This window comes from Lepus europaeus, chromosome 8, assembly GCF_033115175.1.
Source record: "Lepus europaeus isolate LE1 chromosome 8, mLepTim1.pri, whole genome shotgun sequence".
NCBI lineage: Eukaryota > Metazoa > Chordata > Mammalia > Lagomorpha > Leporidae > Lepus > Lepus europaeus.
Genome location: NC_084834.1, coordinates 93,271,633 through 93,295,160, shown reverse-complemented (window position 1 = coordinate 93,295,160; position 23,528 = coordinate 93,271,633). Strand labels below are relative to the sequence as shown.

At 44.4% G+C, this 23,528-nt stretch overlaps 1 protein-coding gene across 1 annotated transcript in view; it reads left to right on the top strand.

Moving 5' to 3' along the window:
• Positions 1–10,660, top strand: part of MAPK10 (mitogen-activated protein kinase 10) — a 456,407-nt gene extending 445,747 nt beyond the window's left edge. The window contains exon 15 of the mRNA XM_062199183.1: positions 10,411–10,660. Coding sequence (XP_062055167.1) covers positions 10,411–10,553 — 143 coding nt within the window. The 3' untranslated portion in view covers positions 10,554–10,660. The remainder of the gene's footprint in view (positions 1–10,410) is intronic.
• The last annotated feature ends 12,868 nt before the right edge of the window (positions 10,661–23,528 follow it).

The window sequence follows — 23,528 nt, the reverse complement described above, 5'->3', positions numbered from 1 at the left end:
AGCAAAGGCAAATCAAACAAATGAGACATCATTTCACACAAACCAGGCTGAATATAATCAAAAAGGAAGAAAATAAAATGTTTGTGAGGGTGTGGAGAAATTGGAAAATGCAGACTGCTAGTCAGAATGTAAACTGGTGCACCTTTAGAAAACAGTTCCTCAAAGGTGAAACACAGAATTAAGCATGACCTGGACACTCCCATACATCCCAAGGAAATAAAAACAGGTGACCCCAAACCTGTATGTGAATGCTCATAACAGCATTATTCATAATAGGTTATAAGTGAGAACAACATAAATGCCCATCAAATTCCCACCAAGTACTACAAATAAAATGTAACACGAATACGATGGGATATTTTTCAGCTATGCAAAGGAGGGAGGTACTGGTTGATGCTGCAGCATAGATGAACCCTGAAAATGTTATGCTTTGGGGAAGAAGCCAATCACAGCTAATCTCATCCATATGCTTCCATTTATATAAAATTCCCAGAAAAGGCATTTTCATAGAGACATGGTCTAGGGATGCAGGGTAGGTGAGAAGTGGAGTACTAGGATTTATTTACAGGTGAGGAAGGGGCTGCAGAATTGATTACGGTGATGTCTGCACGACTCTGAATCTACTACAAACTTTGGCTTATTTACATTGTCTGTTACACAAAGATACACAGGCATAAGTTGAAACTGAACCTAAACTCTAGTAGTGAGATCTGAAACTCATTTTTTTAAAAAGATTTATTTATTTTTTACTTGAAGTCAGAGTTACACATAGAGAGGAAAAACAGAGAGAAAGAGAGAGGTCTTCCATCTGATGGTTCACTCCCCAATTGGCTGCAATGGCCGGAGCTGCACCGATCTGAAGCCAGGAGCCTCTTCTGGGTCTCCCACGCAGGTGCAAGGGCCCAAGGACTTGGGGCCTCTTCCACCGCTATCCCAGACCACAGCAGAGAGCTGGATCGGAAGAAGAGCAGCCAGGACAAGAACCAGCGCCTATATGGGATGCCGGCGCTTCAGGCCAGGGCATTAACCCGCTGTGCCACAGCACTGGCCCTGAAACTCACTCTTTTTTTTTTTTTTTTTTTTTACTTTTTAAATTTTATTTAAGATACACAAATTTCATATATACAGATGTAGGAACATAGTGATACTTTCCACCCTACCCTCCCTCTCACTCACGTTCCCACCCTTCTTCCTCCTCCCTCTCCCATTCCCACTCTTAATTTTTACAAAGACCTACTTTTGGTTTACTTAATGATCCTAAAGTTAACCTTACACTAAGTAAAGAGTTCAACAAACAGTATACAGATCAAACTCAAAATGTCAATTACACTCCTATACATTACTTTTTTTAATTTATTTAATAAATGTGAATTTACAAAGTGCAACTTTTGTATTGTTGTGGCTTCCCCCCCCCAACCTCCCTCCCTCCCGGGGCCCTCCCCTCTCCCTCTCCCATCCCGCCCTTTATCGAGTTTCATTTTCAATTACCTTCATATACTGAAGATCAACTTAGTATATACCAAGCAAGGATTTCAACAGGCTGCACTCACACAACCGCACACGGTATAGGGTACTGTTCGACTAGTAGTGTTTTTACATTTCATAGTAAAACACATTAAGGACAGAGATCCTACGTGGGGAGCATGTACCCAGTGACTCCCGTTGTTGATTTAACAATTGGCACTCTTATTTATGACGTCAGCAATCACCCGAGAATCTTGCTATGAGCTGTCTAGGCTATGGAAGCTCCTTGAGTTCACCGACTCTGAACTTGTTTAGTCAAGGCCGTGTCACAGTGGAGGTTCCTTCCTCCCTTCAGAGAAAGGCGCCTCCCTCCTTGATGGCCTGTTCCTTCTGCTGGGGTCTTGTTCACCAGGATCTTTCATTTGGATTGTTTTTTGCCACCATGTCATGGCTTTCCATGCCTGTGAGACTCTCATGGACCTTTTAGCCAGATCCGAATGCCCCAAGGGTTGATTCTGAGGCAGGAGTGCTGTTTTGGGCGTTTGCCATTCTATGGAAACTCACTCTTAATATAGGAACAAATTATCCATGAGACACATGGGCTATTAGACAAAGCAGTCTTACTCGTCAGTCCCACAGTCAATCAGGCCTTTATTAGAGATTCATGTCCCATTTTAATCTCTACTCTTTAATATGGTTATGGAAAAATGTAAGAGCATTCTGAGAAGTCTATCACAGTGACTAAATTATTGGAGACCAGAGTTTATGAAAGAACATAAAAGACATTTTCATAATTTAATCCAGATTTGGAGGAGAAACAGAGTTGGATATATGGGCACCATAAAGGAATCAAGGGTCATTTGATAATATGTGGAAAGTTGTCATTAGAGGAAATGAACCAGCACCACAGCCCAGCAGTACATAATATAATTAAGTAAAGCTGGAATAAATTAAAGCCAGTTATATACATCACACATTGTTTTGATGATGAGAGTACTTACTTATAGGAAGATGATAATAAGAGGACTTTAAAAATCTCTTCTAGGGGTTGGGTGTTAGGCACCATGATTCAGAACACTTGCAGTGTCCACATCCCATATTCAAGTGCCTGGGTTCAAGACTTGGTTCTTCTCCCAATTTCAGCTTTTTGCTAACGCTCAACCTGGAAGACAACAGATGATGGTTCAAGTGGTTGGGTCTCTGCTACCCATGTGGGAAGCTTGGCTTGGATTTCCAGTTCCTGGCTTTGACCTAGTCCAGCACTGGCTGTTGTGGGAATTTGGGAAGTGAACCAAAGGATGGGAGCTTGCTTTCTCTTTCATCTCTCTCTCTCCTCTCTCCTTTCAAATGAGGTAAATACATAAAAATTAAATTTTTAAAAAATATCTTCCAGAGACATTTGAGATTAGGAAGTATTGATACCTTCAGGAGTTTAAAGAACAACAAGATGGCTCAGCTTCTCTGAATATGAAAATACCAGAGGCTGCCATCATGGCACAGTGGGTTGAGCCGCCACCTGTGACACAAGCTTCTCATATGGGTGCAGGTTTTGGTCTCTGATGCTCCCCTTCTAATCCAGCTCCCTGTCTGTGCATCTGGGAATGCAGTGGATGATGACCCACGTCCTTTAGCCCCTGCCACCCACATGGGATACCTAAATTGAGTTTCAGGCTCCTGACTAGATCCTGGCCAATCCCTGGCCATAGTGGTCATTTGGGGAGGGAACCAGAGGATGGAGGATCTCTTCCTCTCTCTCTCTCCCCTTCTCTCTCTGTAACTCTGCCTTTCAATTAAGTAAATAAACCTTAAAAAAAAGAGAAAATATCAGGATCCAAATGAATACAGATAATATGATTATAAGTAGGGAAACTTCCTGGCAAAAAGACTACAAAGAAAAATATCAGCCGGTGCCACGGCTCAATAGGCTAATCCTCTGCCTAATGGTGCCGGCACACCGGGTTCTAGTCCCGGTCGGGGTGCCGGTTCTGTCCCGGTTGCTCCTATTCCAGGCCAGCTCTTTGCTATGGCCCAGGAGTGCAGAGGAGGATGGCCCAAGTGCTTGGGCCCTGCACCCCATGGGAGACCAGGATAAGCACCTGGATCCGCAGCGGCCATTGGGGGGTGAACTAACGGAAGAGGAAGACCTTTCTCTCTGTCTCTCTCTCTCACTGTCCACTCTGCCTGTAAAAAAAAAAAAAAAAAGAAAAATACCAAAATGCTTAACAGTTCTTCCTATAATCGGTGACTATTGTTATCTTTTTTTTTTTTTTTTAAGATTTTGTCTATTTATTTGAGGCAGAATTTCAGACAGAGAAAGGGAGAGATAGAGTGAAAGATCCCCCATCTGCTGGTTCATTCTCCAAATAGTTGCAATGGCTAGAGCTGGGCCAATCTGAAGCCAGGAGCCAGGAGCCTCCTCTGGGTCTCCCACCTGGGTATAAGGGTCCAAGCACTCGGGCCATCCTCCACTGCCTTCCCAGGCCGTAAGCAGGGAGCTGATTTGGAGGTGGAGCAGCCGCGACACAAACTGGCGCCCATATGGGATGTTGCCGCTGCAGGCAGAGGCCTGGCTCACTACACCACAGTGCTGGCCCTGAATATTGTTATCTTTTTACCTGTGTTTTTTAAAAAAAATATTACCCAAAGCTGACATAAATACTCTTGTGATAAACAAATAAATTTGTAAAATACATATAGGATTCCTGTATTGGGTCTTAGTTTAGGTGTTTGAGTCTTCTCTAGATACAATCATAGTTCATCACAGTTCCTACAGGCCAGAAAGGTCTACCCCTAAAGCAAAGAAGATGGTGTCGGCCCCTCCAATTCCTTAGTTTTGTCTGGTTTTTGACTTATGAGGTGTATGTGATAACGTTGTTGTAACTTATTTCAGATTACTTTTCCCTAAATAGATCTTAAACACTATATTTATAAGATACAGTTGTACTGAGGATTCCACATCTCTTATTTTATTAGGTGATTATCCTACAGATATTTTTAATAGAAAACTATTTCACAAAGCATGCATTTTATCACACAGATTGCTTGGGTAGAAGAATATAGAAGGAGAACGAGTGAACTCACGTCCCGAGAGTGTGGTGATTCGGTTATATTTTACTGCACATTTGGCACATCTTCCCTCTCTTGGTCTCACAGCTGCCATAACTCAGCCTTTCCTGAGCGGTTACTGAAAGCCAGCTTCTTCTCAGAGTTTTAAAGCCTTTTTATTCCCACAGAGCAGATAAATAAAAAAAAATTCTGCAAATTAATCTCTGCTAGTGATTTAGGGTTCTTGTTTGCAGATCCCTGGTAAGCAAGCCTGGGAGACCGGAAGCAAGTGATAGGCCTCTCCTTCTCCTCTTTTAACTCTCATCAGAAGTCGCACCTGGCTTTTCTACGTGGATTTTAAGTTTGATAGCACATGAATCAGTGTGTACTGATATTTACTTTATACATCTTCTTTGCTCTAGAGGGGTAGTGTGTAGTCATTTGGATTTCTGGGCCCCACATGGCCCATATATCTGGAATAAGCTCCCTGTGTGTGGTGTGTGTGTGTGTTAAAAGATTAATTTATTTATTTTGAAAGTCATAGTTACTGAGAAGAGAGGGAGAGGCAGAAATAGAGATATCTCCCATCTGCCAGTCTTCTCCCCAGATGACTGTAATGGCCAGCGCTGGGCAGGCTGAAGCCAGGATCAAGGAGCTTCATCTGTGTCTCACATGTGGGTGGGTGGGTGGGTGGCAGCGGCCCAGATACCTGGAATATCTTCTGTTGCTTTTCCAAGGGTGGAGCTAGATTGGAAGTGGAGCAGCTGGGACATGAACCAGAGCCCATATGGGAAGCTGGCATCTCAGGCAGCTATGTAACCCACCATGCCAAAACACTGGTCCCATGTGTGTTTGTATGAAAAGCTGCTTGCATTAAAAGTATTCAGGTTCAGATGATTACATTAAAAAGTATTTAAGAAAAACCCAAGATATGAGAACCAGCCACCATGAGACCAAAGAAAGAGCACAAAGACAAGATTACACAGAGTGTAATTTACTAGGGGATGAGGTGGGGTGTTACAGATGGATATATGGGATCCGGTAACCCCAGTCAGTAGTAAGGAGTTTGTATGTGAAGCTAGACAAAGGTGAGCTGTAGCTGAACTAAGTGCATCTGGACTTTATCAAGATGGGTTAACATTCTAGGCATTTGATAAGTGCCATTCTAGCTTCTGGCAGAGCAAGACAACTTGTTTAACCCATGAAGTTCGGGATGACCATCAGGGTTACCTGAAGGGAAAGATAGAGGTTACTTCCAAAATGGCTGTAGTCATGTCAAGCTGAATCCCTACATTCCATGCCTCCTCTCCTGCTCTTAAAATCAAATAGGGCTGTCTTTCCTGGGTGTGTCCTGAGCCAGTGTGGGGTTCTAGCAGTGCTGTGGTGGTGTGTCCATGGGGCCAATGTCTGGCTGTATAGGAGCAATAGAGGCACATGCATGAAAAGAGACAAAATATGATTATGTAAATGACAATAGCAGTCAACTTTTCCTACTAAAAGCCCATTGTGGGAAAATATTGTCTTTAAAGGAGACTGCAATGGAAAGACCAGCAAAAACAATATCTGGCCATGGCTAGAGATGATAAAACATTAATGTTTACTAGGGACTTGTAGCAGCAAATATGCACTGTCCACTGAGGCAGTATTGGCTATAACATCTCTGTTAGATAACACAGTGGCAGCCATTGGGGGTTGGAGGTTGAGGCAAAGGAGCACAGCACATGGGAGCCAGTGATTGCCAAAACTAGCAGTGAGGTGGCCTGCAAGATCAAGAAGCCAACCCTAGTACCTTGAGGTATTTCCCTTAGCTCACTTCACTCTGTACATTATATGTAACCAAAGGCCCAGAGTACAACAAATTCACTGGGGACCACTTTAGGCAGCCTAGAGATTCCTCACACTGTGGCAAGAAACATTCAGTCCACTCTAGGGAACAAGGAACTTGAACTTCCATTTAATCATTCCCTCCCCTGGGCTTAGCATTTATGCTGTCACAAACAGCAACACTCTATGTTCCAATTTGGATCCCACACCATCTGTACAGAATGGATGCTGGTGATATTTGGTTCTGGGACTAGAACCCCAAGTGATCATAAGGGGCAGGCATGCCATCCATGTGGGTATTTAATATTATTAATGCTTCTTCAAGGACTCTAATTCTCCTGGCCAAGATGGGAGTATCTTGGCTCAGGTTTGCTACTTTAACACCATACTTTCTCTCCTACATTCTTGTTGCTGGGGGTTTATATGTCAATTGAGAGGGTCATGATACTGCACAAATTTGAGCCCAATCTTGGGCATCATGTCCCATAAGGTAGGTACCTTGTTCACTATCAGTACAACAAGGGTCCCCATACATCACACTCAATTTTTTAAGACCTTTGATGGTGGCAGTTTGGTTGGCTCTCTTGCTAGGAGAGGATTGCAGGAAGCCTGTAACTGTCACTACACAGGTTAGAGCATAGTTATGTTCCTAGTTGTTTAGCCAAGGCAAATGTAATCAACCTGCTAATCTCCCACAGGGAAGATTGCTCAGCAAATCCATCCCTCTGCACATAGGCTAAATGGCAGGCTGGACACGTAAGTCCATTTGACATTGAGTCACAGTTGTCACCAAATCATCCTATTTTTAGGGGTAATATTGTCCCCTTAGCTATGTCCAGTCCCAGTTGAGTACTCTGATGTCAACTCTGTTATGTGCTCATGAGATCAGCATCTTGGGTTGGGTTCAATGCAAAGGTCTTAATGAGAATGGATATGTGATACATAATTAATGGTGCCTCAGGTCATGTTGTTTCCACGACTGTTTCCACATTATTGCTCCGTAGAGGAGCTTTGCTAGTATGCACCTCTAGGAACTTTGCTCTAAAGAGATGTGTCTAGTTTCTGCTCCCTTCCTGAGCTGCGACCAAAAATCTCGAAGGGATCTTTTGTCCTTTTGCTCTTGCCAGAGGGGCTAACTCATACCAGCTGCTGCACTGGTGCCACCTAATTGCATTGGCACAATGGATAGAAGGGTGCCTGGGGCCTGTGCCTGTGCTATAAACACCTTCGCTTTTTCACGTGCTTCCCATTGGGGGACATCTAGCTCCACATGGCTCCCATCTTTAATTAATCAATACAGTGGGCACAGGCCCTGAACAAAATGGGGGAGAGGCAGCTTGCCCCACAAGGACTGTACATCCTGTACATCTCAGGGGTAGGGAAAGTTTGTACTTTATGGAACAGCATTCCAGGGACTGAATTGGTCTTACCTGAGCAGACCACTCAGGAAAACTTCAGGGATAGTCCAAAGCTTTGAATCTTTTGGAGAGTGATAGTTCATGCTCTCTGCTGGGAGGCCATCCACCACATCATGTCAGAGAGCATGATTTGGGCCATTAACTTGATGGCGTCAGTATCATGACACCAAGCAGTGCCAATAAGAAACAGGAAGAGTGTGAGATCCAGGCCGTGGCAGAGAATAGGTTTATGCAGATAACTGCTGGGGGCAGCACAGGGAAAGTCCATCGTCTGCCCCCTGATATGAAGTTGAGCTGCTCTCCAGAATCTGTCTGTAAACAGACGCTGAAAGGCTCAGCTAAATTGAAAACAACATGAAGAGAAGCAAGAAAGGCTGTTGGTTTTTCTAGCGCCTGGGTAATACTGAAGACAGCAGCATATGTGGCAGGTGCTACCTTGTTAAATTTCTGATAGATTTTAAGTCCTCCTCTGAGTTCCATTAGTCTTATTTAACCAGCCAGAGGCTGCTGCTAGAAATCGAACCCTGGTATCTCTCATTTCAGCTTGTCCTCCAGGCCGTGGATGTGCTTTCTATGTACCACTGGCCCGGGGGCGGGGAAACTGGAAGGATCCCATTTTGCCTCTCCCCTCAGCACAGTTTTTGTCACTCTAATTTTAAGCCAGCATTTCTTCACAGTTGTTTGCAGTGTCTCCCCCAATAGGATATCCACTCCTAGGACATTTTCTGAGACTGGCTACATGAGCACCAGGTATGGTGCAGGGAGCATTGGTGATCTCTAAGCGTAACAATAACTGTTTAACCCTAACCCATCCATGACTGCCCAAGATCTGGAAAATGTTCTGGGTTGCCATGGAATAGCGTATGTTTGGCACCTGTATTTACTAGACTGGCTGCTTTTTCTGTATTTTGGAGGGATCAGTAGAGAGTAGAGTCTGGATGAGGCCTCTGGTCACTTTCTATTGCCCTCATCCTGGGGCATCTTGGACCCCGCCCCTAACCTACAAGATTAGGTGGATCCATCCCTTGTGGTTTGCAGTGTCTGCCGGGAGCCAGATCAGAAGCAGATCACAGAAGCTAGAAATGCTGATTGGGCTTCCAGTCTTCCTGTGGATCAACCAACATGCTTTCGGTTGCTTGAAAAATTTTTCATAGGAAACCCAAGCATCAGGGAGATGGTACCATGTTTATTCTCTAATTACTCAGACTGATCCCTTATTTTTCTCTTTCCCAAGCTTGGTTTGCTCTTCTCTCTTACTGGCCTACCCAGCCACTCCCAGGTCAGTGCCAAATGTCCCAGTACAGACAACAGGGCCCAGGAGAGAGAGGAGTGGACTGTTCATTCTTGGACATTCCTTAGAACTGCTTATTTTTCATAGCAGTGGTAAAAGCTGCCTTTTGGAGCCCTTCAAAACCCTGTGTCCGGATGAGTCACCTGTTCCCAATGCCCACAGAGTACTTGGGGTGACTTCTGGGCTCCTCCAAGGGCCATTCCAGTCTAAGCCACCGTCACCCTAGGCATGGAACAGAAAAGCAGACTCGTAGCCCTGAGCATCTTCCTTTTCAGTCACCTCAGCGTCATGAATCTATCGCTGGTGGACCTTGGCCTTGGCCCTCCCTGTGTCTGTTGCTGGCCCAGAAGCACACAACGCTTGACCCTGCTGCTGCCTGGCTTACTGCAGCAGGCCAGACCGCCTTCAGCCCACAGCTGCTCCACAAGTCTAGCGCACGGGCCTGCTCTGCCACACAGGGGCGCATGGCCAGCAGGGATCACCTCACTGTGCTTCCTTCTCGTTGCTTTGTCTCACTCTCCTGGCAGGCTCACCACTGGTTTTCAACAGCCCAGTGTGTGAGGAGCTGCTGCCAAGGTGAAAGGTGGCGGGAGACCCAAGAAAGAAAACATCATTAAGATTGCACACATGTAGTGCCTTGGGGGGGTCTTACAGATAAAAGCATGGTCCCCTGTGCCCAGTCAGTAGTAAGGGGTTTATATGACAAGCTACCCAAAGGTAGCCTGTGGCTAAACTGAGTGCACCTGGACTTTCTCAAGACACTTAACATCCTAGACATGCAATAAGGGAATACCAAGATGCAGCAGGACAAGACAAGCCTGGACATTTATCTTAATGACTTTGTTTCTCCATGAACTTTGGGATGACAATAAGGGTTACTGAAGGGTAAGATGGAGGTTACATGAAAAATGGCCACAGCCCAATCCCTACAAAAAGCCTTGCTCATCCGTCTTCTAAACTAGTGCTTTTCAACTTAAATATATAATCTCTGAGGAGCTATTAGAAGGGCAGATGCTTTGGTCTGTCCAAGGTCAATTATATTATGATGTTGAAGATGCAGGGGTGGGGGAGCTGGTGTGACTGGATATCAATTGTTTTTTTAAGTACTGCAAGTGATTTATAATATAGAGTGAGACTTGATAACACTGCACCAGCCTGAGATAACTTGTGACCAGGGACTGTGCAGCACTATGTTGTGATTTTCACAATCTCATCAGGGCCCCTGGATCAGCGGTTCTGTGGGGATTTGCTAAATGACCAGGAGACTGCATAGCTGGTATTTCTCTTGCCCGTGCCCTCATTGGGAATGGCCGGAAGCCGGATCTGGTTCCAGATTTAGTCATGTTGGTCTTCATTTTCTTAGCACAGGTGCAGCAGTGAACAGCAGCGAGAGTCTCCATCCATCCTCGTCTGTCAACGACATCTCCTCCATGTCCACCGACCAGACCCTGGCGTCGGACACTGACAGCAGCCTGGAAGCCTCGGCAGGACCCCTGGGTTGTTGCAGGTGACTAGCCGCCTGCCTGCGAAACCCAGCGTTCTTCAGGAGATGATGTGATGGAACACACACACACACACACACGTACACATGTACACACACAGACACGCAACTTCAGAAAACGGCAAGGGAGAGAATCCAAGCCTAAAATTCAAACAAATCTTTCAGCCTGCTTCTTCTCCAGAGTTCTCTACTGCAGCTAAGCTCAAATGTATCTTTAACTTCTAGTTGCTCTTGCTTTGGTCTTCTTCCAATGATGCTTACTACAGAAAGCAAATCAAACACAATTAGAGAAGCCTTTTCCTTAAAGTATAATTTTAATGGCTGCAAAACCAGCGACCTGTAACTGCCCTTTCAAATGGCATGACAAGGTGTGCAGTGGCCCCGTCCAGCATGTGTGTGTCTCTATCTTGCATCTACCTGCTCCTATTGGCCTAGTCAGATGGATGTAGATACAGATCCGCATGTGTCTGTATTCACACAGCACTACTGAATTAGACATGCTACTGTCAGTGTCCTCAGGGCTCCACAAGACATCATGCACTGGGGCACCACATGGTCCATTTCATGTGATCTATTACTCTGACGTAAACTCATCTGTAATATATTGCCAGAATATAAGCTGTTTAGTTTGTTAATTGATTAAGCTGTATGTCTTATAAGAAAACATGTAAAGGGGGAAACTCTTGGGGGAGTGAGTTCTCGGACCCTTGAAGATGTAGCTTCCAAATCTGAACTGATTAAATGGCACCTGTATACCACGTTGTAGAAGGAACATATGTGATGCTTATGTACAGGGTTGGGGGAGGGGCGGGGTTACAGTTTTCAGGTTCCAAATGGTTTGCAAGGTGTGAATAGACGCTGAGGGCCTGGCAGTGACCAGGTAGGAGAGACTAGAGAGTAGGGTAACTTTGGAAATAAGGAGGAAAGAACATTTTTGCCCAGATACCAGGAAGCACCAATATTTATATTTTAAAAAAGAGACCCTATTTGGCATTTCCAAATTCTGTATGAGAGTAGTAGGCTGCTGGAGAGAGTGGCAGGCTCTGAGGCAGGGTTCTTGTGTGCACACTTGATGTTAGGAAACCTTTCCTGGAACACGTGCTATCCTAAACAGAAAAGCAGTCTGCCTAGAATCCGTTCAGACTGTAGCTTGTGTTTTCCACACATGGCTGCTTTTCACATTTCATACCCTGCTAAGATTTTGTTTTGAGATCAATCACTACTGTCGTCTTCTGGGATTTAAAAACAATTAATTAAAATAAAACCCCCAAAGCCCAGGGTGATCCTCAGGTTAGTCAGGAAAAACATTCACGGACATTATCATTTCTCAGGGGTTCCCCTGACTTCTTAATATGGCTGATGTCTCATGTTTCTTCATTTTCAGAAATTTAAACAATCCAAGAAGGGCTGATCATCTGATTTTTGTGCTGCAGTCAATGTGAGAGCAATAACTCTGCCCATCAGTTACTGCTGCTGAATAGTTTTAGCAATATGAGTTTGTCTTAAAAGCCATGAAGCATTCATGCCAATGTTTTGCAGAATTCCCTGAATTCAGCTTGACGAACGTACTTTCCCGAGCACTGCAGGAGGCACTGTGAAACATCTTGGTTATATACACGACAACCCAGGGTGACTTCTCAGCAATAATAGGTAGCACGCACGGGCTTCCCTTCTTCTTCACTTTGGTGAAGTATTCATCACGGTTAATCCCACTCTGACTGCTTTGGTGCTGCCCGATGTGGTGGTATTTCACCTGAAGAAGGAGTGACATGCATGAGATGGATGGCTGATGAGTGTAATTTGACTGGCAAAGGGAATCCTCTCCATAAGAGAGCAAACAAGAATGCCAGTGCTCTGAAAACTGCCTTAAATCCAACAGAGGGAAGCTCTGCCTCTTTTTAAGCAATAGAGTCACTGCAGCCAGCCTCACCATCACCAAGGGAGTGTTGCTGCCATTTGCAAGGTTGTTTCACATAGTAGAGAGCATTATGAGGGGCAAGTCGCTTAGCATGCAGAGGAAAACATTCCATTGTGCAGTTTCTTCTATCTTGCTACCATTGTCTTTGGTTGATGTTTCAGACAACCTGATTTCTAAAAATGCCTCCTCACTCACACAAACTCCCTCACTTTTCTTTCTCTCACATCCTTGTTTCTTTTCCTCTTCTCTGTGCCCCTTATTCTTATCCCATTTCTCTGTACTTTTCTCTTGATTTACCTGTGGCCTCTCCAGTACTCTTATTTCTACCAGATGGTATTAAATGCAGAGCAGGCAGCTCCTTGAAAGAAAGTGAATCACAAAGGGGGAATTTCATTCACCACAAGATGACAGTAAAAGACAAAAGGAACTCTTCAGCCAGCATCTTAGAGGTGCCTGACAGCTAGACTCTCTTGTCTGAAAGGTATTGATTTTTAACTGAGATTATACCTGTACAAACTAGACAATACTAATCTCCTACCATTGCTGTCTGCCCTAAACTCACTTGGTCCTTTATCTCCTAGTTTAAGGCTCTTGGGAGTTGGTTATCTTCAGCCAGATCTCCCATAGGGAAAAGAAAAACATATGGAAAAAAATCCCTTGGATTTACATTCCATTTGAAAATAGAGATAAGGGTTTAGCCTCTGATCTTCTCACAGGATTAATTTTGCTAGGGAATCAAAGCGAGATGGATTATGCGACAACAAAGAAAATCACAATTTTAAGAGCCCTCAGTTTTTCATGATCTGGGTCCACTTTATTATATGTTTAAGAGATGCTTATGTCATTATCAAATTTACAAAATATATTCTGCATTGAGTCTTCTTTTAAAATACACACACATGTACAAATATTGCCTGGGAAGTGTCAGGTCACCTGGATCATATTCCTGGAAATAGTGAAGGGTCTGCCTGTGGTTGGGTCCATTTTGGAACATGAAGTTGGCACCCTGAGGAGCCTGACCTCTGTCATACCCTGTAAGGTGATTGGTTTTGCAGCGATCAATAATAAAACATTGTGTAGTATTATGTAGGAGGCATGATTGTGTACCCATGTGCAGGAGAATTCAATTGGTGTGAGTTTGACAAAACCACCACCACTTTAGCTATTTTTTTTGTTATTTTTACATGTGTTTTCTGGGTCAGTATGCTCATTTTTTAAAAGGGATATACTGACCTTACAACAAAATTCCTTTTATGCAATAAAACTGATAATAATCTTCCATCTTCAAGAATCTGATGATTGAACTTTGAAGGAATGTACCCCATAGCTGGCTCTGCCAACTCCCACCAATTGGAGTATGCTATTTAGTTGAGGGTCAAAGAGATGGACAGTTTTTCTCAAATATTACCAGTTTTAGAAAAATATTATATAAAGATAATTTTAAGAGCTGACCAGCAAATTAGAAAATTGACATTGGCAAATGGAATAAGTAGACTAGATCAGACTATATAAGTTCTTTTATGACCTATCAGGGGAGAAAAATAAGCAAAACAAATGTGTTCAATTTTAAACATATCCATTACAAAAATCTTCAAAAATTTTTTTCTATTGAACTCTTAACATATGACAATCCACATCTTATAAATCTGTGCTCTGTAAAAGATTTCTCAGCCAGCTTTGCCAGAAAATGTATCTTCTATAGCTCAAAGAACAGAGTAAAATAGCTCAAGGAATTTTTGATCCCTGCCACTTTGGGTCTGAAGGGGCATCCCACTCCCCACTCGCAAACACATTTTAACTGTGTAATCCTCACACACATTTTAATTGTGTAATCCAATCTTTTCCACAGATGTCAATAAACCAAGATAGGAAACTCCTTTCTGTAGGGGAAAAAAAAATCCAAAAGGTTACAGTGTAAATAGCTATATTAGTTATTTTCCTTGTGATTAAAATATATCATTATTTCTTTTGGCATTTAGACAGTTCTTTAACTGTTTGAAAATTGTTTCCTTTGACCCATTTCTTTGGTTAGTCAAACTGAAGTGGAAGGCTTCTGTTGATGTATATCTAACTTTTACTCATGTGGGACGTATGGCCAGTATCCTCCAATGCAAATCTATCTCCCAACCCTCATCTACCATTATCTGTTCACCTTGCCATGTCCATCTTACAATGAGACCTAACCTGCACTTGCCTGTTTTTCTGCATGATTGGACTCCAAAGACTATTTCAATGATGAGAGTTGTCCTGTGTCCGTGTTTATATAAAATGGACTTAAAGCAAACACACATGCACAGATTCACACACACCCTTACAGCTCTAGATCAACCCTAGAAGGGAAAACCATGTATGTCCAAATTCTTTGCAAGGTCTCAGTGGTAAGAATTAAAGTCAGTCAGCCAGATGGGTAAAACACAATCTCAGTGATGTCTGTAAAGATTCGAAATCACGCAAATAATACCTGTGTTCTTGCTCACTCTCCTTCATTTCTATACTGACCGTTGTTTTCAAAATGTCTCTGGAACAAGAGGATGAACTGGGGGAGAACTTTGACTTTCGTTGGCTCTTTGTAGGTGGATGCTGAGTCAATATGTTGTGATTTCTGTTTCTATGAACTATTAAACCAAGGAAATCTGCTTCCCTTGACGTAAAACCAAATCCAAGCTCAGACTTTGTTGGAGTTTTCTTGTTGGCCACGGCTATTGTGCTGCTCGTTACCTTGGGTTTTATGTACTCGCAGGAGCTCTGAAGGGTCTCACCTGACCTCATTTTGACACCTGGTGAAAGAAACTTGTAGTATGGTCTGATTGTGCCAGGGAATAAATAAGAAATAAGAAACGACCTACTCTCGCACTATGGGTCAAGAGTGTGTGGTATGACTGTGACCGTGTAGAGTGCTGTGCTTTGAGACTGATTTTTCTAAAAAGATCTGCATTTCTATCTGCAGATACAAAGTGCATATCTGCAATTCGGTAAATTTTCTTTGTGGTGTAAAATCAATGAAGGAAAAAAGTGTTTTCTGGGACCATTAGGTAAGTAGAACAGGCTTACATTTCCTAGGTTCCTTAAGTGGATTCCTATACATTTTGATTGCTTATTCAAGAAAACAGGCAAATGCTTCATTTTTGGCCTACATGGTAGCCAACCTTAATAGCTTAAGCTCTTTGGTGAAATAAAAAATATGACTTGTAGCTTGAGGAGGGTTATTGAAGTTAGCTTACCTGATAGTATCTGAACAAATTTTAGAAGTGAACCTTTTATTTCTGTAAGTAGTATATTTTATTTAACCAAACAACTATTAGAAAACTTGGAACAATTATCACAGGTATCATACTTATCCTTGTATTTATTTAAGGAAAATAGAAACTGACAGCATTTTAAACAATCTCAAACGCTGCTTCTGTTCTAATTTAAATCACAGATCATCATTCTCCAGAAAATGGAAGTCTGAGAATGGTCAAGTACAGATACCTACAAATGCACACAGTAATAAGAAGGGAAATTGCTCATGGAGAGACTCTGAGGAGTTTATTGGTGCCTTTGGGATACCATGAGGGGTTACTAAGTATTTAGTATTTAGTAATTTTGACAAAGTTTGCAGTGAGAAGAAGAAAAGGGTCTTGGCAATTCTTTTTTTTTTCTTTTTTAAAAAGAATTACTTTTTTTGTTTTACAGATTTATTTTATTTGAAAGGCAGAGTTGCAGAGAGAGAGAGAGAGAGAGAGGTAGAGGTAGAGGTAAAGACAGACACACACACACATATACAGAGGCACAGTGGGGAGACAGATCTTTCATCTCCTGGTTCACTCCTAAATGTGCATAACAGCCAGGGCTGGATGAGGCTGAAGCCATGAGCCAGGAACTCCATCTGAGTCTCCCACATGGGTGACAAGGGCCAAAGCATTTAGCTCATCCTCCGTTGCTTTCCCAGGCGTATTAGCAGGTCACTGGGTCAGAAGTGGAACACCTGAGGACTCAAACTGGTGCTCATATACAATGTCTGCATCACAGACAGTGGCTTAAGCTGCTGGACCACAATTCCATTTCTGGGTAATTATTTTCTTGAAGCTACTTATGGGACAGCTAACCTTGAAGGATGAGTCTACTTGCTGAGTAATAGCACTAGATGTCAGCCAGCATCACAGTTTTTGATGTCACCCATTTGTACCATGGTGTCCATGCCCTTTCTCTAAGGGACTTGAAAGGCATGCTTGGAAGAGACATGCAAAGAGCAAAACACATGGAAAACGTCCACTGCCCCAGATCACTGCATGTAGGGAACCACTGTTTGTGGAAAGTCACCTGTCTCAGATGTCACCTGCTCAACCAGTTAGATGGGTGTGTTCTGTTTAAATCACGGACAGCACGCTATAGAAATTTATGTTTCTCAGGCACACGACGTGATGACATAGAAACAACTCAAACAACCCTTTGAAATTTCCTACCCAGTCTACATCAAATGTTTCTTGCTTTAAAGCAATACATGATTAATAAATAAAGACATGATTAGCCTGGTAAGAAACCTAATGTAAAAGAGGCCTAAAGTGTAACTTTAGAGGATTCAAGTTTCACTCAATGGATCTGGTGGATTCATTTCCTCATCATTCCTGTTATAGCCCTTCACCTGACCTTGTCTGTAGTCTCTGTTCACTCAATGGTCCAGAACACTTGTGACTCAAAAGAAAGTACAAAATGTTATTCGTCTTCAAAACCTTCCACACTCTGTCTAGAAGACTGTCTCGCATACCATTTGCCTTCCATTAACACTTTTTGTAAAAGATTTATTTATTTAAAAGGCAGAGTTACAGAAAGGGACACAACTTCCTTTTTTTTTTTTTTTTTTTTTTGACAGGCAGAGTGGAAAGTGAGAGAGCGAGCCAGAGAGAAAGGTTTTCTTTCTTTCTTTTTTTTTTTTTTAATTTAATTTAATTTTTTTTTGACAGGCAGAGTGGACAGTGAGACAGAGACAGAGAGAAAGGTCTTCCTTTTGCCGTTGGTTCACCCTCCAATGGCCGCCGCAGTAGGTGCGCTGCGGCCGGCGCACCGTGCTGATCCGATGGCAGGAGCCAGGTGCTTCTCCTGGTCTCCCATGGGGTGCAGGGCCCAAGCACTTGGGCCATCCTCCACTGCACTCCCTGGCCACAGCAGAGAGCTGGCCTGGAAGAGGGGCAACCAGGACAGGATTGGCGCCCGACCGGGACTAGAACCCGGTGTGCCGGTGCCACAAGGTGGAGGATTAGCCTAGTGAGCCACGGCGCCGGCAAGAAAGGTTTTCATTTGCCGTTGGTTCACCCCTCAATGGCCACTACGGCCGGCGCATCACGCTGATCCGATGGCAGGAGCCAGGTGCTTCTCCTGGTCTCCCATGGGGTGCAGGGCCCAAGCACTTGGGCCATCCTCCACTGCACTCCTGGGCCACAGCAGAGAGCTGGCCTGGAAGTGGGGAAACCGGGACAGAATCCGGCACCCTGACAGGGGCTAGAACCCAGTGTGCCAGCGCCGCAAGCGGAGGATTAGCCTAGTGAGCCGCGGCGCCGGCCCGGACACAACTTCCATCTGCTGGTTCACTCTCCAAGTGGCTGCAAATGCCAGGGCTGGCTCAGACTGAACCTCTAAGCCAAGAGTTGCAACTGGGTCTCCCACATGAGTGCTTGTGTCATTTTCCACAGCTTTCCCAGCTGTTAGCAGGGAGCTGGATCAGAAGTGTAGCAGCTAGAACTCCATAAGGAGTGTGGCCATTGCATGCAGTGGCTTAACCTGCTGTATCACAATGCTGGCTACATCCACTAACATCTTTTTTTTTTAGAGGTAGAGTTACAGAGAGAGGGAGAGAAAGAGAAAGAGGTCTTCCATTCCACTGGTTTACACTCCAATTGGCTGCAAAGGCCAGAGCTGGGCCGATCCAAAGCCAGGAGCCAGGAGCTTCTTCCAGGTCTCCCACACAGGTCCAGAGACCCAAGGACTTGGGTCATCCTCCACTGCTTTCCCAGGCCATAGCAGAGATCTGGATCAGAAGAGGAGCAGCCAGGACATAAACTGGCCTCCAAATGGGATGCTGGTGCCACAGGAGGAGGTTTAACCTATTGCACCACAGCACCAATCCCTCCATTAACACTTTTAAATCCATTCTGATGAAAATATTGTCCGTGATCAATTAATTATACACAAATTAAATTATGCAGTGCAAATGATATTTTACACAGACGAAGAAGAGAGCAAAAAATGTTAAAATAGCTCTTTTACAAAAGGAAGACATTCAAAAAGCTATTTCCTCTTCCGTAGTACTATATATTGCAAACTTGGATTTGGTACAAATCAAGCCATAAGATTACACTGAATTTCTAGTATAATTTCTGACTTATATTCTAAAGCAGGTTGTTACATTCCAAGAATATTTATTGAACAGTTGTGTCTGGGAAACAAATTTGGCATGGTTTATTTCCTCAAGAATGCAGTTAATAACTCTTGGTTTAAAAATAAGTAGTTAATGCAAAATATTTTTATTATTTCCTAGCTTTTAAATTAATGCATTTAACTTAGTGATGAACTTGAATGACTCCAACCCAAATTCCAGAGGGTACCGAACATGTTCAAACCATGGAGGTCACATTGGCGTGGCCCATAATTCATCTGTGGAATCAGGAAGAGGCAGAAGATGGGTGTACTGAGAAGAGAGAGCTGGGATGGGTGTGGTGTTTTCACAGGAATGGGTGGGATGCTCAGCACCTCTCTTGGAGGGAAGAGATGGTTTCCCGCAGGGAGAAAAAAAAAAGAAAACACTGCTTTGGCTTCCTACTCTAGCAGATCAGCTTTCTGCCATTACTCTTGTTCTCCACTTAATAAAGGTTATCTTCACCATATGGGACTTACAGGTAGCAGCTATGCTTAATTCATAAATAAAGCAGGTCATTCAGCCTTGTACCTGAGCCATGATGGTGATTCCCAAAACACACTTTTTATCAGCTGAACCCCTACTCGCAGACTTTCAGTAGGGAGAGAAGATGCTGGCTGCCTGGGGAACTGTTAGTTTTCCAAGTCTCTTCGCAGCCAGAGGCCCTTAAACTGGGCAGTTCTAGCTTTCAACTCATTCCCCACGTGTGCAATTAAGAAGACTATAAAGAGAATCGTGAAACAGATCTGCGGGAACCGCAGCTCCAGTACGCCTTCCTGCGGTTTGTGACTTCAAACAAGGCGGAATGTGTCTAGATCTGGCTGGTTTCTGGGAGTGAGAACAGCTGCCCCGCTTAAGTGTGTTTTGGGGTTGCATGGTGTGCTGATGAGGCATGATTACACACAGCACAATCTTGAGGGCACAGACTCGCCAGGTCATTTAAAATTCATTGAAAAGGTTCCCTGGGTTGTGCACTGAGGACCCCACAGCACATCTGCTCCAGGAGCTGGGCGGGCTGCAGCCCCGGACTGCCACCCTGTTTGAGGACTTGCTACTTCTTCAGGACTCGCATCACAACATGGCTCGGTAATTCCCTGCCCAGCTTCAGCGTCACGATCCCTTAATTACGTTTAACGTATATCATAGATGGGATCATTATAGACCAGGTGTCTCGGGGCACAGCCTTAAACACTTTCACCTATTGTACCCAACGCCTTTAACATCCAGTATCATCTCCAGCGTGCCCATGACAGACCTGATAAATGGTAGGTACAGGGAAGTTCTTTGGACGTTATTCTGAGATAATACACATAGCTGTATTATAGCAGGAGGAATGCCCTGGCACAGGGATATAATGATAGCTCCACTTGCGGGCAGGACACTCTGTTTTACTGCTGGTCACATTCCTGAGGTTACAACCCTGCTGTACCCTGTAGAGGCCAGAATACCCTTCCTATAGCAGGAATTTCAGGGCTGACAGCTTCCACGTATTGAGCGCATACTATGTGCTAAGCAGCATGGTTAGCACTTCAGTTATCCCTCACAGACGTAGAATAAGGAGGGCACTTATCATCCTTCGTTTAAGAACAAATTCAGGGTTGTGGGCATAAGGTGCAGTAGTGAAGATACCAGTTGGGACATCTGCGTTCCATACGAGAGGGCCTTGGCTGGCGTCCCCACTTGTCACAGCTAGTCACAGCGTCCTGCTAGTGTGTACCCTGAGAGGCAGCGGGCAATGGCTCGAGTAGTGGGTCCCTGCCATCCGAGTGACCCAGGTGGAGTTCCAGGATCTCAGCTTCTGTGTGGCCCAGCCCTGGCTGCTGCAGGCATTAGGGAAATAAACCAGCAGATAGAATCTCTCTCTCTCTCTCTGTCTCTGTCTCTCTGGCTTCAAATAAAAATAACAAATAAATAAAAAACTAAAAAAAATCAGGCTTATAAACATTCAGAGTTTGTGCTAAGTCCACAGAGCTACGAAGTGGCGGAAGTAGGGTTGAACCTAGGGGCCTGATTCTGAAAGGTGGTGCATGTTCTCTGTGAGGCGGCTGTACAGGGTGTGGCACTGCAGTGGAAGGAACACTGCGGTTTGGGACTGGATCACACTGCTCAATACTCACCTAGATTTTCAAGGCAACCAAATTAGATCTGCAATATAAACTGTCTTCCCTGGGAATTATCTAGTGATTTTAGTATCTCATAATATATATATATATATATATATATATGAATTCATGTTTCAGTTGGCCTGATGTTATAGACAATTATAATTTTTTTTTTTTGACAGGCAGAGTGGATAGTGAGAGAGAGACAGAAAGGTCTTCCTTTTTGCTGTTGGTTCACCCTCCAATGGCCATTGCGGCCAGCTCATCGTGCTGATCCGAAGCCAGGAGCCAGGTGCTTCTCCTGGTCTCCCATGCGGGTGCAGGGCCCAAGGACTTGGGCCATCCTCCACTGCCTTCCCGGGCCATAGCAGAGAGCTGGACTGGAAGTGGGGACAGAATCCGGCACCCCATCCGGGACTAGAACCCGGTGTGCCGGCCCCACAAGGCGAAGGATTAGCCTGTTAAGCCACAGCGCCGGCCGACAATTATAATTTAAATGTTCCACAAAGGACAACCAGCCAAATAGTCTGACTAGTGAGGCTGACATGGTAGGCCCAACACCTGGAAGCAGATCCTTTCTCTGGAGTTTGTATTTTTTTTATAAAAAGATTTATTTATTTATTTGAGAGGTTTTATTACAGAGAGGCAGAGAGAGAGAGAGAGAGAGTGAGAGAGAGCGAGAGAGAGAGAGAGAGAAGTCTTCCGTCCACTGGTTCACTCCCCAAATGCCTGGAATAGCTGGAGCTGTGCCGATCCGAAGCCAGGAGCCAGGATCTTCTTCCAGGTCTCCCACATGCCCAAGGATTTGGGCCTTCTTCCACTGCTTTCCCAGGCCACAGCAGAGAGCTGGATAGGAAGTGGAGCAACTGGGTCTTGAACCGGTGCCCATATGGGATGCCATCACTGCAGATGGTGGCTTTGCCTGCTACACCACAGCACCAGACCCCTGAGTTTGCTTTTCAATAATTATTTAATTACTTAGTTTTAAATAAATATATATAGGATAAAGTAAGTAAATGCTCAAAACTGCCTACTTTGTATCCTTACTTATTTCCAATTTATTCTTTTATCAACTTGCAGTTGATAGTTTCCAAGCTTTCAGCTGAACTAATGGAAACCCAGATGGACATGATATCCACTGATCAGGGAGTATCACCACTGAGAGTGACAATTAAAATGAACAAACAGAATCTCTCATAAATCAAAGGTTGAATAACAGGGAAATAATTACATGTTCCCATCCAAAACAAATGCTGATTCTAGGAGCTGTTACTTTACTTGGCATAAGAAGTAGTGGAGGAGGGATTTAAGATCAATAAAATATAATCATGGCCCTTAAGAAGCTCCATTTATTTATTTATTTATTTATTTATTTTTGACAGGCAGAGTGGACAGTAGAGGGAGACAGAGAGAAAGGTCTTCCTTTTTGCCGTTGGTTCACCCTCCAATGGCTGCCTCGGTAGGCGCGCTGCAGCCGGCGCACCGCGCTGTTCCGATGGCAGGAGCCAGGTGCTTCTCCTGGTCTCCCATGGGGTGCAGGGCCCAAGCACTTGGGCCATCCTCCACTGCACTCCCTGGCCACAGCAGAGAGCTGGCCTGGAAGAGGGGCAACCGGGACAGGATCGGTGCCCCGACCGGGACTAGAACCCGGTGTGCCGGCGCCGCAAGGCGGAGGATTAGCCTGTTGAGCCACGGCGCCGGCCAGAAGCTCCATTTATTAATAGAGCTATCTGTGGAGCTAACTGGCAGACACTGGACTAGGCACAGTACATGCCATCTTCTTTTATTTGTAAACTCTATGTATTTGAAAGGCAGAGTATCAGGGAGAGACAGAGAAGGGTCTTCCGTCTGTTGGCTCTCTATACGGCTGCTGTGGTTGGAGCTGGGCCAGGCTGAGGCCAAGAGCCAGGAACTCCATCTGGGTCTCCCACCCGGTAGCAGGGTCCAAGCACTTGAGCTATCTGTCTCTGCTTTCCCAGGAGCATTAGCAGGGGGCTGCATCAGAAGTGAAGGACCAAAGACTTGAACTGGCATTCACACAAGTAGCAGCTTCACCTGCTGGCCACAACACTGGCCCCTGTGTGCTATCTCCAAGCGCGAAAACCTCCCTACTTTGGGAGAGTTATTACTTTCACTTTAAAAGAGAAAACAGTGTACCTGCTGCACTGCACACAGGGTTAAAGGACTTGTCATTGCCAAGCAGCATGCATAAGGCGCACTGTGATGCCTATCTGGGTCTGAATGGCTCTCAGATTCCTGCTATTTCCGCTCCTCCAGGCTGCCTCCCCAAATGCTACTTCATCGGAAGTTTCTTGGAGAACAGTTAGTAGTTTTACAAGGTGCCTGGGGTGTGCCGGAGAAAAGGCAGGCAGGCAGGCAGGCAGGAAGAGTACCATGGTCAGCAGGAAGTTCTAGAAGCATGGGATGGCATGGCAGGTGTTGTGGGAAGTGGTATTGGGTAAAAATGAAATTGGGGGTCACAGCCTTTTGTGCCATGTAAAGAGCTTTATCCTGGGCAAGTGAGCATCATGACGTTGTTAGCGAGGCCAAGATATGGTCAGATGGTAACCTAGA